The sequence below is a fragment of the Rattus rattus genome, chromosome 15, assembly GCF_011064425.1.
Source record: "Rattus rattus isolate New Zealand chromosome 15, Rrattus_CSIRO_v1, whole genome shotgun sequence".
Classification (NCBI taxonomy): domain Eukaryota; kingdom Metazoa; phylum Chordata; class Mammalia; order Rodentia; family Muridae; genus Rattus; species Rattus rattus.
This window is the reverse complement of record NC_046168.1, coordinates 33,431,489-33,450,073: the sequence shown is the minus strand read 5'-3', so window position 1 is coordinate 33,450,073 and position 18,585 is coordinate 33,431,489. Positions and strand designations below refer to the sequence as shown.

General features: G+C 40.9%; 1 protein-coding gene across 1 annotated transcript in view; it reads right to left on the bottom strand.

Annotated features, from left to right (window-relative positions):
- Abhd3 (abhydrolase domain containing 3, phospholipase) overlaps window positions 1–18,585 on the bottom strand; it is a 52,917-nt gene that overhangs the window by 19,964 nt on the left and 14,368 nt on the right. The window contains exon 4 of the mRNA XM_032885641.1: window positions 6,177–6,222. Within this exon, the coding sequence (XP_032741532.1) occupies window positions 6,177–6,222 (46 nt within the window). The remainder of the gene's footprint in view (window positions 1–6,176; window positions 6,223–18,585) is intronic.

The following is an 18,585-nucleotide window of genomic DNA, read 5'->3' as shown; positions in this document are numbered from 1 at the left end:
TGCATCCAATCTCCTGTACCCACTATGAAAGGGAAACTATTCCTGAAAGCTGATCTCTGACCACCACATGTGCCCCCTCTAGTAATAAATGCAATAAAACTAGCAATTTTTTCAGCCCACGAACCCCCTCATTTCCATTCTCTCCTCTCTATCCATCCTGCATGTGTTTTCAAACTCTGAACTCTGCACAAGTCTGTGGTAACAACTTTACAACCTGTCTCCAGGCATCCACCCCTCCCTCCACATTTCTACCACTACCATGGCTCTGAGCCACGAACACGATCAACTTGTGCTCCCTTCCCCAATCAGCAATAATGCAGATTAAGCTTTTAGGATTACCACACTGTTCTTTAAAACCAAGTCCTGTGCTTCTAAAGAGAGTCCTGCTACTTTATGAAGAGTAAGGGGGAAGTCTAGCCTAATGGTCTAAAGCAGTATAGGTACAGGGTCAGAACCCCTGTGTCTGAGTCTTATTCTCCTTGTGTCTCACGTCTGTCATCTGGAAGATGGAAATGATGGAAATGATATGGCCATACTTCCCTAAATCATTGGGTCCCCTAAATCATTCTACTATGAAGTAACCCATGTAACAATGTAACCATGTAAGTAACTATGAAGTAAAACAGATGTAACTGTCACATCTTAGAGACTCAAAAATATTATACAAAATTACCACCATCATTAACCAACCACAAGTAACAGCTTCCTTGTTATCCTGGGACAACCTCTTGAAAGGTTCAGTGTCACAGCCCTGAATGTGCAACTCAGCATGTGATTATCTTTATGAAATTCCCCACCTCTTCTAGGAAATTAGCTATCTATTCCCTGTGTTTTGTTGCTTAGCAGATCTTGCTACAGTTACACTTGTCATTCGACTGCATTGGTATGTTTTGTGCACTTAAGGCCTGAGCTTCTGAGATGTACGTCATGGCCCCTTAATGTGTACTTTATTGCCTTATACAGGACAGTTTGTTTTCAATGAACAGATCCTTGTCTCCCTCACCATGGGACTCAAGAGACTCTGCTTGCAGCTTGTTATTCCCTTCAGATTCTCAACACCATTATTTTCCTCATCTTGGGGTCTGGGTAGCATGTATGTGCTGTGTGTGTGTGTGTGTGTGTGTGTGTGTGTGTGTGTGTGTGTGTGTGCGTGCATGTGTGTTAAGGTATGTGCACATGTGTGGATGAGAAAGCCAGGGGGATACTGAGTTATCCTGCTCTATTGCCTTATCCCTCTGAGATAGGACCTCTTACCAACATGGAACAAGGTTAACAGTGATCCTCCTGTCTGGGCTTACAGTGTACATGGTCATGTTCTGCTTTTCTTTCATGTGTGGTAGGATGTACTCAGATCCTCACGCATGTGCAGCAAGTATTCTTACCCACTGAACTGTCTCTCTAGCTGTTAAGCTTTCTTTTGTTTTTGAGGCAGGATCTTGTTCTGTAGCCCAAGTTTATGCATCCCAAGACGCTTCAAGCTCTCAGTAATCCTCCTGCCTCAATCTCCTGAATCGTAGATTTGTAATGTGTACCACTACATTCAGCTCTTACAGCTATTTCTCAAGCCAATCAAGCTAACAATTGTGATTAACCGAAAAACCTCACGTCTTGTCAGCCTTGCAACCAAATGCACTTCCATTTAAGACATTCCAACTATGACCCTGCAAAGCTCACATCTGTCTTAATTCAAAATGCACTCAAGTCCATTTCTCTGGGATCCCACACTCTTAACAATTCTAGAATTCTTAAAAGTCCAAGACAACTCTTTGTTTAGAGTCCCTATAAATCACGAAGCAAGTTGTATGTAATGATGCAGTGGTAGAGATACAATGGTAGACTGTAAGCATTATCATTCTAAAAGGAACAGAAAACAGCAAGGAAGGACTGGACCAGAGCAAGAACGAAGTATCAGGGAAACACTGACTCCTATGTGCTTCCTGCCTGGCACCAAGCATGTGATGATGTTATGATGAGCTCAAACCAACTAGGGCAGCCCTCATTCTATGGCCTTGGCATTTGCAGCCCACACAACCTCCCTTTTGATCTGATCTTTTTTCTACCTGCAGCTTTCCATATTACCCAGATTTCCAAATTCTGGGGTCTCTTTACACATTTAGGCTTTAACCTCACAGCTTCATGTGTTACCTTCTCAAAGACCTTCTGCTGAGACCCCACCACCACCATACACACACATTGTCTGTTCCTTGATACACAAAAAAACCACTGCTTTGGAATCCACATAGAAACCTCCTTCAAGATAAAATCTAGAATCTCGTGTGCCTGAAATTAGCATCACACGACACCTCCAACTGTGCCTCCATCTTGAATGACAATTAAATTCCTTGAACCACAGCTGCATCAGCCCACAAATGGCGGGGCTTACCATTAGTAGGATCTGGCCAATTCCTAGCATGCCACCAAGGCATATATCCTAGTGTCTCAGTGCAAAGTGACTGGCTTCCTTAATGGTGCTGGCCTTTAAGAAACCATGCCTTCTTCACTCTCAATTCAACACTGGTTTTTCTAACCAAACTAACTTCTTTACTTCTTTCTTCCTTCCTTCCTTCCTTCCTTCCTTCTTTCCTTCCTTCCTTCCTTTCTTTCTGTCTGTCTGCCTGCCTGTCTCTTTCTTTCTTTCTTTCTCTCTCTCTCTCTCTCTCTCTCTCTCTTTCTTTCTTTCTTTCTTTCTTTCTTCCTTTCTTTCTTTCTTTCTTTCGTGAGTGGCAGAGTCTTTCTCCTCTGCTTCTTCATTTTACCCAAGTCTCTTAAAAAGATAGAACTAGCAATAAACACGTGATAGCCTGAGTATTAGGCCCACCTTCCTTAAAATCTCAAGATACAGACAAAATATAGGTAAGTTAATGTAGGTTGATGTCCTTATGCAGGTGAAGGCAGACACAAGATAAAATGAGGCCTGTCATTGGATGAGAAGGAAGAGAAGTGGGAACAGAGGTTTTAGAAGGAGAGAGAGAAACAGAAAGGAGAGGCAACACGTAGGCAGACATAAATGATCGTCGCCATGCCTCTACATAGATACAGGTTGTTATGAGTATTTCTTAAGGGATGGATTTCTATAGGCCAATTTATCTTATCTAGGTGGGCAGTTTATATCTTTATCATTTGGTTGTGAGTTTATTGTGTATTGTGGATTGAGAATTTAACATATAAATCTGATTGTTAAGTTACAGTTTATTGAATCTTGATTTTACCAGGTAGTTGGGAGTTTTTACCTTAACTACCAGGAGGAAGTTGTTGGGAGTGTGGGCAGCTTCCGTGGCAGGGAGCCACACTAAGCCAGCCCCATGCTGGACTTCTAGAGCCCTGATTTTATCAGGTAGCTGGAACCAGAGAGTTCACAGCTAGCAGAGAGCCACCAGGAGAGATGCTAACCAGAGATAAATTATGGTTAGTTCCATATGGCCCTCCAGTACTGGAGCTAATTCTTGGGAGCAGTAAGGCAAGGTGCCATAATGGAATGGCTCACGGACCGTCTGGGTCAGAGAGTGCTTGGGGGCAGTGTGGAGCTGCTGAGATAAAGAAACCCTGTAGTGCCATGTGACCCTATGGGTGCCAAGGCTAGCGCAAGATAAAAGATACAGATTTTTAAATAATTATTGCAACAAGTTTATTACCAGAACATAACACAATTTCAAATATAGTCCTTGTTTCCACCTGAAATCTCACAACCAGGCTGTCCTGTCCACATTTCTATCAGGAATTGAGTCAACTGAGGTACCACCAGAATCACCCATTAATACTGAGATGGTACCATCTTGAAGGGCTTTCTAGATCAGGTAGCCAAACTTTCAAATTTCTCCTGGCAACTAATTCCAAGGTTTAAGAGTCACATAGAAAGGTTTTTTTTATAGCAATCACCCAACTCCTGGTACCAAATTTCTGTATTAGATTTCTTTTCGTTATTTTGACAGAACATTAAGAAAACAGTGTAAAGAACAAACTATTTCTATTGATTAGTTTTAATGGTTTCAATCCATCATAGAGGCGGACAACATGGCAAAGATACTCTCATGGTGCCCAGGAAGGGTAGAAGGAGGGAGAGAGAGGAGAAAGAGAGATAAGGAGAAAGGAGGGGAGAGAATTCTAGACTGATTTACTTTCTCCCTTTCCCCCTTTATGTCTCTCAGGCCCACAGACTATGGGATAGCACCTAGACTCTGAGTAGGCCCTTAAGTTAATATTTTCTAGAACTGCTCTCACAGATACACTTAGAATTGGGCATTACTAATTTCAGTCATTTCCCATCACATCAAATTGACAATCAAGATTAACATTTGCAGTAAGTAAAGTAAGTGTAAAAATCATATCTTACAACATAGTTCACAGATTTTTGTTTTGGGTTGCTGTTTTGAGTATGAGATCTCACTGTTTTGCCCAAGCTGGCCTTAAATTCCTGACTTCTACAGATCCTCCTACTTTATTCTCCCAAGTAGCTATGAAGAACCATGCCTGGTTCACCTAACAGATTTAGCCATCAAATGCAGTAGTGATGTGGAAGATTTTCTAGGAAAAACTAACTAGGAGTTGGAGGGAAAGACATGACTTAAATTTTAAATGATTTAAATAATATTGCGTCTATGTAAACCTGCTTGGGCTTCACACCAGGCACAGTCTCACCCTCTCTGCCTGTTACCCATGGATCCAGTATGAGCTCTCAGAGATCTTGCTGCCTGCCTGCTGCATGTTCCCACCCTGATGGTCAAGTGCTCACCTCTGAAATTGTTAGCAGAGCCCCAATTAAATGCTTTGTTTTTTTTTTTTTTTTTTTTTTGTTTTTTATATAAGTCACCTTGGTCATGTTTCTTCACAGCAATGGAACAGGAACTAAGATTTTTGTTTGTTTCTGGTGTGGTTCTGGGATTAATCCTAGGACTTCACAAACACTAGGCAAGAATGCTAATCACTTAGCTGCATCTCCAGACTATTTTGGCTAATTTTTAAAGAAAAATGTATTTTTTATTAAAAATGATAACCATACTTGGGTCATACCCTTTAACCCTAGCTCTTGGGAGGCAAACGCAGGCAGATCTCTGAGATTGAGGCCAGCCTGGTCTACAGAGCAAGTTTCAGGACAATCAAGGCTACACAGAGAATATCTGACTTGAAAAAAACAAACAACAACAACAACAACAAAAAACCAAACAATAAAGATACACTTTAATATCTATTGATGTTAAAATGTAGTAAATATAAAAGTTGCTATAAAATGGAATGCTGGTGATTGAGAGATGCCTTAGCTCGATGGTCAAAAGCAGTTCCTGTTCTTCTAGAGGACCTAGGTTCCGTTCTCAGAACTCAACACAAAATGACTCACAACTGTAGGTTGATGTCTTTCTGCAGGAAGGCAGGTACAGGATAGAACGAGGCCTGTCATTGGATGAGCAGGAAGGATGGGTGGGAGGAACGTTTTAGAAAGAAGAGAGGAGTCGGAGTGAGAGAGGAGCTGGGAGAACATGGCAGCAGATGTTAAGATTCTTCTCTGCACATAGATACAGGTTGTTATGACTATTTTTAAGGGATGGGTGTGTACAGGATTTTGTGCTGTCTAGATGGGCAAATTATATCTTATTGATTGGATGAGAGGTTATTGTGTGGTGTGTTCTCTCATGTGGAGACTTAGTTGAGTTCAGGAGAAGGTGCAGTAGTGGCAGGATGCACCAAGCCCGCCATGGAATTGGGATGTGTGTGCCTCCCGCCAAGGGAACTGTGAGTGAAAGCAAAGCCTCATGGCAAGGTCCACGCTGAAATGGCTCTCCAACCTCCCAGGTTAGAGTACCTCGGGGGCCAGTGTGGAACCGCTGAGATAAATTAGTTCTAGTTTCTACAGCGCAGCCTCCTGGGTCAGAGAGCGAGCCCAGGGGAAAAGCATGGAGAGATACGCCCAAGAACCGGTCACTCTGCTTTTTATTTATTTATTTATTTTTTTACCGCAACATACAACTGTCATTCTAGCTCCAAGGTATCTGATGCACACACAGCTACACATAAACAAAACTATTGAAAAGCATACTAATTTGGACTGGAGAGATTTTCCTACTATGAACTGATATTAATTGCAAAAGTAGTTTCAGTAAAAAGAATATACTTTTCATTGTAAACCTGATGATTCTTTTTCAAATTTCTTTTCAAACGGAGACTTGTCATGTCAAAGTACTTACCAAGAGACTCTCTCCTGCTACTCCTCTGTTATTAAAAACCACACACCTAAAAATGAGGAAAGAACTCTGTTATTTCTCTACACAGTTCTTCCTAATGATGTACTATTGAGATTATCTTACTGATCTTACAGCATCCTGCAGCATTAAAATAGTAACGATGTTGGACCAGGGCTGTGGCTCAGTTGGTAAAGTGCTAGCCTAGCAAGCATAAAGCCCTGGATGCCAGCACATGCAGAGGGAGATGCGGGGGTGGGGGTGGGTTCAGAGATATAGGTGCTTTTAACCCAGGTACCAGTACTGAGTTTGAGACTAGGTCAGGACAGATGGAGACCCTGCCCCAAACATCTGTCAAACAAAATCTGTGTGACTTTTGAGATGGCTTAGCTGGTAACAGCACTTGCTGCCAAGCCTGACTTGAGTTCCATCCCATGACCCACAAGATTCAAAGAGAGAACTGAATCTTCCAAGTTGTTCTCTTATCCCCACACAAGCACAATGGTGTACTCCTGTTTTGCGTGTATGTATAGTAAAATGCCTGTAATAATGTCATATTTTAATGTCATATTTACCAAGCAGTAGCATATTGGTGCTACTCTCTCTAATTAATAACTCTTTCTAAATGATTACAAACCCTTACTTTTTGGCTTTTACTAGAGATTAAACCCAGGGCCTCATGTTTGCCAGCAAATCACTCTTACTTCTGACCTATATTACCAGAACTAAAGAGTTAAGAAATTCTGTATGTGGGTGTAACTAGAAAGTTACATATTGGTCTCATGTTACCTTTTTCTGCCCAAAAGTGTATACTTTAAAAACCTTTTATATACATATATACATCTGTGTGTGATAAGCATTTCTAAAACAATTTTACGTCAAACATACATTTTTGGTTCAAATGTCTTCTTTACATTGTATTTGAGGCATTATCCATACACTAGACACCAACTCGAATTTTTCAAGGTTCAGCAAACATGGTAATCAGAAATTTTTAAAAAATTAATATTAGCAGAGTATAGTGGTGAGTGCCTTTAATCCCAACACTCAGGAGGCAGACACAGGTGGATCTCTGAGTTTGAGGCCAGCCTGGTCTACACTGCGAACTGCAGGCATCCAGGGCTGCACAGTGAGACTTTCTCCATCGTATTGTTCTCCCTTTATTCTAAGACATGGGATATCCTACATTGCCCAGGCTGGTCCTAAACTCAGGTTCAAGTTCCACTGCCTCAGCTTCCCACATTCCACTATTCCTGACTTTATCTTTTTTTCTCCTCTAAAAAGAATGGCGAGACAGACTAGATATAAATAAAATGTATGCTGGCCACAGAGATTCACTTGCATAAGCACCTAAGCAATGCATGTGGCCTTTAGGCTGAAGTTCCTAGTCAGATAAGAACTGCTTTAGAGAGCAAACAAAAAGGAGAGATTCAAATGGCTTCTGGGGCAAGACGTCCTATGCCTGCCACTGTGACAGGCCACAAAGCCAGAGGAGGGAAAGGACAAGATGATTTGCAGACGCATGCAAAATCACTCTGTCCACCTGGGGCCATCCTCCAAAATGCAGGCTGGGCATGTGCGCCTCCCTCCCCCAACGCACAGCTCACGCTGTCACTGTCTACCAGCTTGGCACCTTGGCACATGTCTTAGACACTCCACAGGGCCACTAATATTAGAATGAGTCATTCATTCAAAAACACTTATTAAACAGAATCTACTGAACTAAGCAGATCAAAGTCTATAAGAGATAAGAGAGAAACAAAACAGCAGTACGGTTCTTTGAGGAATGTCTTCAGTTAGAGTGGAGAGCCATGGGCCATATTCTTAGCTGACAGGAGCACTATGACCTGCCACAGGGGCATCCAATATCCAGTGAGTGGCACAGAAAGCAAAACTCCCAGGGTTCAGCACGGCAGAGTTAATTAAGGAAGATTTCATGGAAAAGGCAGATAAATCTCAGGCTGACACAACATAACAAAGATACAAGGTAAGCAGCTATGGGGGTTTGAATTGAGAGTGGGCCCCATAGGCTTATATATTTGAATGTTTGGTTCTCAGCTGCTAGAACTGTTTGGGAAGGATTAAGAGGGGTGGCCTTCTGGGAGGAAGTGTGTCACTGAAGGTGGCCTTTGAGGGTTCAAAATTTTACACCAGGCCCAGTCTAGCTGTCTCTGCCTCCCGCTTGTGATCAGATGCGAGCTCTTAGCTGCTGCTGCAGTGCCATGCCTGCCTCCCTGCTGCCATGCTCTCCACTAGAATGATCATAAGCCAACCGTCTGAAACTGTATGTAGACCCCCAATTAAATGCTTTCTTTTATAAGTTGCCATATAAAAGGTCATTTGCATCTTCTCATAGCAACTGAATAGTAACTAAGACAGCTATCTAAAGGATAATGAATGTGCATGTATGTGTCGGTGTCTGTGTGTATACAGGTCTGTCTGTATAAAGGAGGCCAGAAGAGGACATCAGATTGCTCAGAGCTGGAGTTAGGAGTTATTGTGAGCTACCTGATATAGGCATATTAAACTGGACTCAGGTCTTCTGCAACAGCAGCAAGCATTCTCAACTGCCGAGCTATCTCTCCAACCCTCGGTACAGAACCCGAATGCAGGGTTGGAGATGGTGACAAGGGGGGTCTAGTTCCAGAAGTGTCAGGGCAGAGCTTATGAGGTCAACCACTCTACAGAGTAGTAACCATAATCTTTCACAATGTAGGTAGAGAACAGCACCAAGGCAGGCAGGAACAGAAAGCTAAGCTGACAGAGAAGAGAAGAGCATCGGGAAGACTCCCTGCTTGTTGGAGATCGGTGCTAACGCTTTGAATCTGCATGTTCAGACACTGAAGGTCCTGGTCCCCAACTGGTTTTTGTTCTATCAATAAAGATGCCAACAGCCAATAGCTGGCACAGTGTGGGATACTGAAATCTGCATTGGTAGGACACAGAGAAGAATGGCAGAATCTCCTGTACTAGGGGAAGAGGAATGGACACCGTAGTGGCAGGAGAGAAACCACTCAGCCAAGTGAGACTTCCAGTAAGAGGCCACTGGCCTCTTCCCCTATTGGGTCTGGGGTAACGGGAAGGTTTAGGAGTGCTCAGCCTTTGAGGGAGACAAGGTATTTAAAAATTAAGTGATGTACACGCACGTGTGTGTGCGTGCATGTGTGCATGTGTGTGTTTTCATTTGTGGACCGAGGACCAGTGACCAGCAGCACAGAGAGTAATAGGGGAAAACTCACAGCTACACATGATATACATCATGGTGGGTGAGGACACACACGCACACACGCGCACACACACGCACGCACACACGCAAATGGTATAAGTCTAGGAGGGAGGAAAACTGGTTCCTCAGCAGGTGCTGGAAACTGGGACAAAGGAACACAGCCACTAGCAGGGATTTACCTATCCACCTGCTAGGAGGAGACAGCAAGAAGCAGGCTGCCTGCCTCCAGCCACCAGACGAATAAAGGATCGAGATTTATAATCTGATTTAATTGTTTTTAAGGGAATACAGAGAGTTTGTCTGAGCCATGTGGGGATTTCTTCCCACTGTTCAAAACTGATACAAAGAGCTTAAGATGAGAGGCAGAGGCCAGACGGTAAATGCATCAGGAATTAACCCATTTATTTCCATAGGCAGCCTTCGAAAACATCAGAAGCCCACAGGCCATGGCATTAGCGTTATTCCATTATTAAGGATCATTTGGCAATGAAACACGTCTGCTCCTGACAGCTTCCCCATTCTCCTTCAAAGAAGAACTGAGCGGTTTTACCTCCAGGTAGGTTGCTTATCCTGGCAAGGTAGCTATGGGGCAGACATTGCCTATTTCATCTGCAGACAAAATACTGTCCAAAAAGGACAAACAAGTGAGATAGTCAACTAATAATCAATGCCAAGACAGGGTAAGCTAGTCCTCAATTTTCCTACTGCATTTTGAATCTGCCAGACGGCTAGAGGACTATCCAGGTAGTCAGCTGTCTCTACAATTGTGTAAGTTTGAGAAGCTGCGTTTGGTGCTTCCTATATACCCAGGAAATATTAAATTAGTTCTTGGATTTCTAACGGGGTTGAAGATTAATTATAGTCCCATAAGCAAACAAGTTGTTTAACATTAAACATATTATATAGAATTAAAAACATGGTTTTCAGATGGTGCTATAGGCTACAATCAAAACATAATTTTCTTTTTCTTTTTTTTTTTTTTTTAGATTTATTTATTTTATGTGAGTATGCTGTCTTCAGACACACGAGAAGAGTGCATCAGATTCCATTACGGATGGTTGTGAGCCACCATGTGGTTGCTGGGAATTGAACTCAGGACCTCTGGAAGAGCACTGAGTCATCTTTCCAGCCCAAAACATAGTTTTCAGTATAGAATTATAAACTTTAAAGTTAGGAATGATGGTAAAGTACTTTATCTAATTGACAAGTATGATAGACTGGATGTTAACTGCATATCATACTCTATGAGTTATATAATTATTGTGGTTTTACTCAATTTATTTCTGAGGGTTTTTTTTTTTTTTTAATTGAACAGCAAAGGTGAAATGTTGGAGACTGGCGCTAACACTTTGAATCTGTATGTCCAGACACTGAAGGTCCTGGTCTACACTTGGATTTTGATCTATAAATAAAGATGCTGATGGCCAATAGCTGAGTGCAGGGCAGAACATTGAGAGTTGCACAGGTAGGACACAGAGAGGAACAGCAGAAACACCTGAACTTAGGGAAGAAGAGTGGGACAAGGGATGTAGTAGCAGTAGGAGGTAAAGCCACCCAACCGTGTGAGACTTCCCCGCCTAGGCCTGGAGTAGCAAGGGAAGGTTTAGGAGTATTCAGCCGTTGAGGTAGCCAAGACATTTTAAAACTAACTGGGTGTGTGTGGTGTGTGTGTGTGTGTGTGATGCATGCATGTGTGTGTGTGTGTGTGTGTGTGTGTGTGTGAGTGCGAGTGCATGTGTGTGTGTGTGTGTGTATGTGTGTATGTGTGTGTGTGTGTGTGTGTGTGTGTGAGTGCGTGTGTGTATGTGTGTGTGTGTGCTTGCATGTGTGTGCGTGCATGTGTGTGTGTGGTGTGTGTGTGTGGTATGTGTGTGTGGTGTGTGTGTGAGTGTGCGTAAGTGTGGTGTGTGAGTGCGCGTGCATGTGTGTGTGTGTGGTATGTGTGTGAGTGCTCGTGCGTGTGTGTTTTCCATTCGTGGATCTGAGACAGCTCCTGGGCGGGTGTTTGCATGAAACCAGATGGGAGCAAAAGGCAGAGTAATGAAAACTCACTGCTACACCTGCTTATCTCGGTGAAGACGGGAGTAGTTGGTAATTGGACGAAAGTCCAATAGAAACACTTGGTCTTATAGGCTTGAAGAATATGAAGTTTGGGAGAACTACTGCAGTTGAGAAATAGAGAAGACAAAGGAAGACTCTAAATTCTAAATGAAAAGTGGGGCTTAATCTCTCCATAGCTTCCATGTTTGCCACCTCTGCCCAGCGGTTATAGGCAGCATCTTTAAGGCTATGAAGAGATTCTAATGACTGCTTATCACAGACAAAACAGAGCTTGAGGTTTGAGTTTTACCAAACTTATCTGTGTGATAAAAAAAGAAAAAAGAAAAATCAGCACTATCCAGGAAAATATAGTAAAATCCAGATTTTGTTTTGAGACTAGGTTTCCTTGTGTAGTCCCGGATGTCCTGGCACTCACTCTGTGAACCAAGCTGGTCTTGAATTCACAAAGATTCACCTGCCTCTGCCTCCCAAATGCTGGGATTAAAGATGTGCACCACTACTGCCCGGCTCAGAATCTAGAATATTTGGTTAAGTCTGGTCTTTAATGGCTGAGCCATTCTTCCAGCCCAAGAATCCAAGGTTTTAAAAAGAGTTTATCCATAGAACAGCTGAAAATTAGTGAACCATGAAGAAATGGGAAAACAAAACCCACATTTGGTGTCCAGACAGTAGAATCAAAGAGAATGTAGAATACTCAGGTGTTGTGCATATGAAGAATTATAAAAGAAAATCCCAGTTGAGGAATAGCACCCACTAACCATGGAAATTCCTGAGTGGAGAGATGGCTCAGCAGTTAGGAGCACTGCTGGCTCCTCGAGAGGACATGGGTTCAGTTCCTACCACCCACGTGGTGATCACAACCGTCTGTAACTATAGTTCTGAGATGTATAAAGTCACCTTCTGGCTTCCTTACACATAGTGTATGGACATATATTCAGGCAAAGCACACACACACACACACACACACACACACACACACACACATACACACACACAAAATAAAGATGAATGAATCTTTAAAAAATGGAAATTCCAGAAAGATGAGGATATAGCTAAATCACAGAGTACTTAGCATGCACAAGGCAGAGTTCCTTTCCCTAACATCATAATAAATAGACCCTGCATTGTTTGTTTAATAATACAAAAAGAGGCAGGTAGGTAGATACATGCCTTAGCACTCAGGAAGCAGGGCTGCCATATCTTTGTGAGTTTAAGGTTAGGTTATCCTTGCCCACATAGCAATTTCCAGGCCAGCCTGGGCTACACAGTGAGATCTTGTCTACAAATAAACAAAATACCTCAATATCAAAATACCTGCTATACATGTAATTGAGATTCCAGAAAGAAAAGAAGAATGAAGAAAAAGAAATATAAAACCTAAAACACCCAAACTTTCCAGATTTGATATAAAAATTATCTAAACTAATAGATTCAAAGAAAAAGGGGGAAATGATAGAAATTTTAAAAACCTAAACTGAATTATAAATGATATGCCTTAAATCTACCATATTGATTACATTAAATATAAAAGGAATAAAAATCCCAATTAAAAAGTAGAAACTGGGTCTCCAATTGTGCCCAGAGCTGGGGCTGTTCCACAGTCCTCAGACACAAAACCTGCCTGCAGAGAGCTGGTCTGCCAGGAGCACTCTCTCTCCTAAGCCACAACCTGCAGGTGGGACACCACTCTCTCGACACTGACTATCCAAGGAGAGACCTGCCGGGAGTGCATGTGGCATTGGAGCTGCAAGGTGGCCTAGGAGACTCTTCGGTCTCCATCTGTGCCCAGAGCCAGATTTAGATTTAAAATCATATCTCATGATGAAGACAGAGGACTTTAAGAAGGACATAATTAACTCCCTTAAAGAAATACAGGACAACACAGGTAAACAGATAGAAGCCCTTAAAGAGGAAACACAAAAATCCATTAAAGAAGTAAAGTAAAACACAACCAAACAGATGAAGAATTGAACAAAACCATAAAGGATCTAAAAATGGAAAGAAAAAAAAAACAAGAAAGAAATCACAAAGGGAGACAATCCCGGACATAGAAAACCTAGGAAAAAGATCAGGAGTCATGGATGCAGGCATCACTAACAGAATACAAGAGTACAAGAGACAGAAGAGAGAATCCTGGGGGCACAAAGATACCATTGACAAACAGTAAAGGAAAATACAAAAAAACAAAAAGATCCTAACCCAAAACATCCAGGAAATCCAGGACACAATGAGAAGACCAAACCTAACAATAATAGGTATAGAAGAGAATGAAGATTCCAACTTAAAGGGCCAGTAGATATCTTCAACAAAATTATAGAAGAAAACTTCACTAACCTAAAGAAAGAGATGTTCATGAACACACAAGAAGCCTCAGAACTACAAACAGATGAACCAGAAAAGAAATTCCTCCTTTCACATAATAGTCAAAAGACCCAAAACACAAAACAAAGAAAGAATATTAAAAGCAGTAAGGGGGAAAGGTCAAGTAACATATAAAGGCAAAGCTATCAGAATTACACCAGAGTTTTCACCAGAGACTATGAAAGCCAGAAGATCCTGGGTAGAAGTCATACAGACCCTAAGAGAACAAATGCCAGCCTAGGCTAATATACCCAGCAAAATTCTCAATTACCATGGATGAAGAAACCAAGATATTCCATGACAAAATGAAATTTACAAAATATCTTTCCACAAATCCAGCCCTATAAAAGATAACAGATAAAAAAAAGCTTCCAACACAAGGAGGAAAACTACACCCTAGAAAAAGCAAGAAAGTAATCTTCTTGCAACAAACAAACAAACAAAAAAGAGAGCCAAACAAAAATAATTCCACCTCTAACAACAAAAATAACAGGAAACAATCACTATTTCTTAATATTTCTTAACATCAATGGACTCAATTCCCCCAAAAAAAGACACAGACTAACAGACTAGATACATAAATAGGACCCAGTATTTTGCTACATAAAGGAAACGCACCTCAGTGACAAAGACAGATACTACCTAAGGGTAAAAGGCTGAGAAAATTTTTTTAAAGCAAATTGTACCAAGAAACAAGCGGGAGTAGTTATTCTAATATCAAATAAAATCGACTTTCAACCAAAAGTTATCAAAAAAGATACAGATGGACACTTCATACTCACAAAGGAAAAATCTACCAAGATGAACTATCAATTCTCAACATCTATGCTCCAAATGCAAGGGTACCCACATTCATAAAGAAACCTTACTAAAGCTCAAAGCACACATTACACCACACACAATAATAGTGGGAGACTTTGACACATCACTCTTATCAATATGCAGATCATGGAAACAGAAACAGAGACATAGTGAAACTAACAGGAGTTGTGAACCAAATGGATTTAACAGATATCTGTAGAATATTTCATCCTAAAACAAAAAAAGAATAAACCTTCTTCTCAGTACCTCATGACACCTTCTCAAAAACAGACCACATAATTGGTCACAAAACAGGCCTCAATAGATACAAGGAGATTGAAATAATCCCTTGCATCCTATCAGATTACCATGGTCTTCAATAACAACAAAAACAACAGACAGGCCACATACAAATAGAAAATGAACACACTACTCAAGGATAACTCAGTCAAGGAAGAAATAAAGAAAGAAATTAAAGACTTTTTAGAATTTAATGAAAATGAAGGCACAACACACACAAACTTATGGGATACAATGAAAGCAGTGCTAAGAGGAAAACTCATAGCTCTGAGTGCCTGCAGAAAGAAATTGGAGAGAGCATATAGTAACAGCTTGATAGCACATCTGAAAGCTCTAGAACAAAAGGAAGGAAATTCACCCAAAAGGAGTAGATGGCAGGAAATAATCGAACTCAGATTTGAAATCAACCAAGTAGAAACAAAAAGAACTATACAAAGAATCAACAAGACCAAGAGGTGGTCCTTTGAGAAAATTAACAAGATAGATAAAGCCTTAGCCAGAGTAACCAGAGGGCAGAGAGTGTATTCAAATTAACAAAATCAGAAATGAAAAGGGAGACATAACAACAGAAACTGAGGAAATTCAAAGAATTATCAAATCCTACTACGAAAGACCATACTCAACAAAACTGGAAAATCTGGATGAAATAGACAACTTTTTAGACAGATACCAGTAGGTACCAAAGTTAATTCAGGATCAGGTAACCATCCAAACAGTCATTAAAGAAATAAAGCAGTCATTAAAACTCTCCCAACCCCCCCCCCCTAAAAAAAAAACCAGGACCAGATAGGTTTAGTGCAGAATTCTATCAGACCTTCAAAAGAAAGCCTAATACCAATACTCTTCAAACTATTCCACAAAATAGGAATACTACCCAATTCATTCCTTAAAGCCACAATTACACTTATACCAAAACCACACAAAGACCCTCCCTACAAAGAAAGAGAACTTCAGACCAATTTCCTGTATGAATATTGATGCAAAAATACTCAATGAAATTCTTGCAAACAAATCCAAGAACACATTGAAACGATCATTCAACATGATTGAGTAGGCTTCATCCCAGGGATGCAAAGATGGTTCAATATATAGAAATCTATCAACTCAATCCACTATATGAACAAACTCAAGGGGAAAAAAAGATCATTTAATTAGATGCTGAGAATGCATTTGACAAAATTCAACATCCTTTTATGATAAATGACTCGGAAAGATCAGGAATTCAAAGCCCATACCTAAACATATAAAAGAAACATACAGCAAAACAGTAGCCAACATCACACTAAATGGAGAGAAACTTGAAGCAATCCCACTAAAATCAGGGACTAGATAAGGCTACCCACTCTCTCAATACCTATTTAATATAGTACTTGCCAGAGCAATTAGACAACAAAAAGAGGTCAAAGGAATACAAATTAGAAAGGAAGAAGTCAAAAGTATCACTATTTGCAGATGATATAATAGTATACTTAAGTGACCCCAAAAATTCCACCAGAGAACTCCTACAGCTAATAAACAACTTCAGCAAAGTGGCAGGAAATAAAATTAACTCAAATCAGTAGCCTTCCTCTACTCAAAGGATAAACAGACTGAGAAAGAAATTAGGGGAAATGACACCCTTCACAATAGCTACAAGTAATATAAAATACCCTATGTGACTCTAAGCAAGCAAGTGAAAGATCTGTATGACAAGAATTACAAGTCTCTGAAGAAGGAAACGGAAGAAGAACTCAGAAGATGGAAAGATCTCCCATGCTCATGGATTGGCAGGATTAATGTCGTAAATACGGCCATCTTGCTGACAGCAATCTACAAATTCAATGCAATCTCCATGAAAATTCCACCTTAACTCTTCATAGGCTTAGAGCAATTTGCAAATTCATTTGGAAAAGAAAAAAATAGGATAGTGAAAACTATCCTCAACAATAAAAGAACATCTGGAGGAATCACCATCCTTGACCTCAAGCTTTATTATAGAGCAATCATGATAAAAAACTGTATGATATTGGTACAAAGACAGGCAGGTAGATCAATGGAATAGAATTGAAGACCCAGAAATGAACCCACACACCTATGGTCACTTGATCTTTGACAAAGAAGCTAAAATCATCCAGTGGAAAAAAGACAGCATTTTCAACAAATGGTGCTGGAGGTCAGCATGTAGAAGAATGCAAATGGATCCATTCTTATCACCCTATACAAAGCTCAAGTCCAAGTGGATCAAAGTTCTCCACATAAAACAAGATACACTGAAACTAATAGAAGAGAAAGTGGGAAAGAACCTTAAACACATAGGCACAGGGGTAAATTTCCTGAACAGAAGAACACCAATGGCTTATGCTCTAAGATCAAGAATCAGCAAATGGGACCTCATAAAACTGCAAAGCTTCTGTAAGGAAAAGGGCACTGTCAATAGGACAAAACAGCAACCAACAGATTGGGAAAAGGTCTTTACCAATCCCACATCTGGTACAGGGCTAATATCTAATATATACAAAGAACTCAAGAAGTTCCAGAAGAATCAAATAATCAAGAAGACTCCAGAGAATCAAGTAATTCTATTAAAAAATGTGGTGCAGGGTTGGAGAGATGGCTCAGTGGTTAAGAGCACTGACTGCTCTTCCAGAGACCCTGAGTTCAAATCCCAGCAACCACATGGTGGCTCACAACCATCTGTAATGAGATCTGATGCCCTCTTCTGGTGTGTCTGAAGACAGCTACAGTATACTTATATATAATAAATTTTAAAAAAAATGTGGTGCACAGTTAAACAAAGAATTCTCAACTGAAGAATACTGAATAGCTGAGAGGCACCTAAAGTAATGTCCAACATCCTTAATAATCAGGGAAATGCAAATCAAAGCAACCCTGAGATACCACCTCACACCAGTCAGAATAACTAAGGTCAAAAACTCAGGTGACAGCAGATGCTGGAGAGGATGTGGAGAAAAGCACACTCCTTCATTGTTGGTGGGATTGCAAGCTGCTACAACCACTTTGGAAATCAGTCTGGAGGTTCCACAGAAAATTGGACATTGAACTACCTGAGGACCCAGCTATACCACTCCTGGGCATATGCCCAAAAGATGCCCCAACATACAACAAAGACACATGCTCTACTATGTTCATTGCATCTTTATTTATAATAGCCAGAAGCTGGAAAGAACCCAGATGCCCTTCAGCAGAGGAATGGATACAGAAAACATGGTTCATTTACACAATGGAGTACTACTAAGCTATTAAAAACAATGACTACATGAAATTCTTAGGCAAATGGATGGAACTAGAAAATATCCTGAGTGAGGTCACCCAGTCACAGAAGAACACACATGGAATGCACTCACTTATAAGTGAATATTAGCCCTAAAGCTTGGAATACCTACGATAAAATTCACAGATCATATGGAAAAAAAAAAAAAAAGACCAAAATGTGGGTACTTCATTCCTTCTTAGAAGGGAGAGCAAAATACTCACAGGAAGAACTACAGGGACAAAGAGTGCAGCAGGGACTGAAGAAAAGGCCATCCAGAGACTGCCCCACCATATGGAGATCCTTCTCATATGCAGTCACCAAACCCAGACACTATTGCTGATGCCAGGAAGTGCTTACTGACAGGAGCCAGATATGGGTGTCTCCTGAGAGGCCCTACCAGAGCCCTACTGATA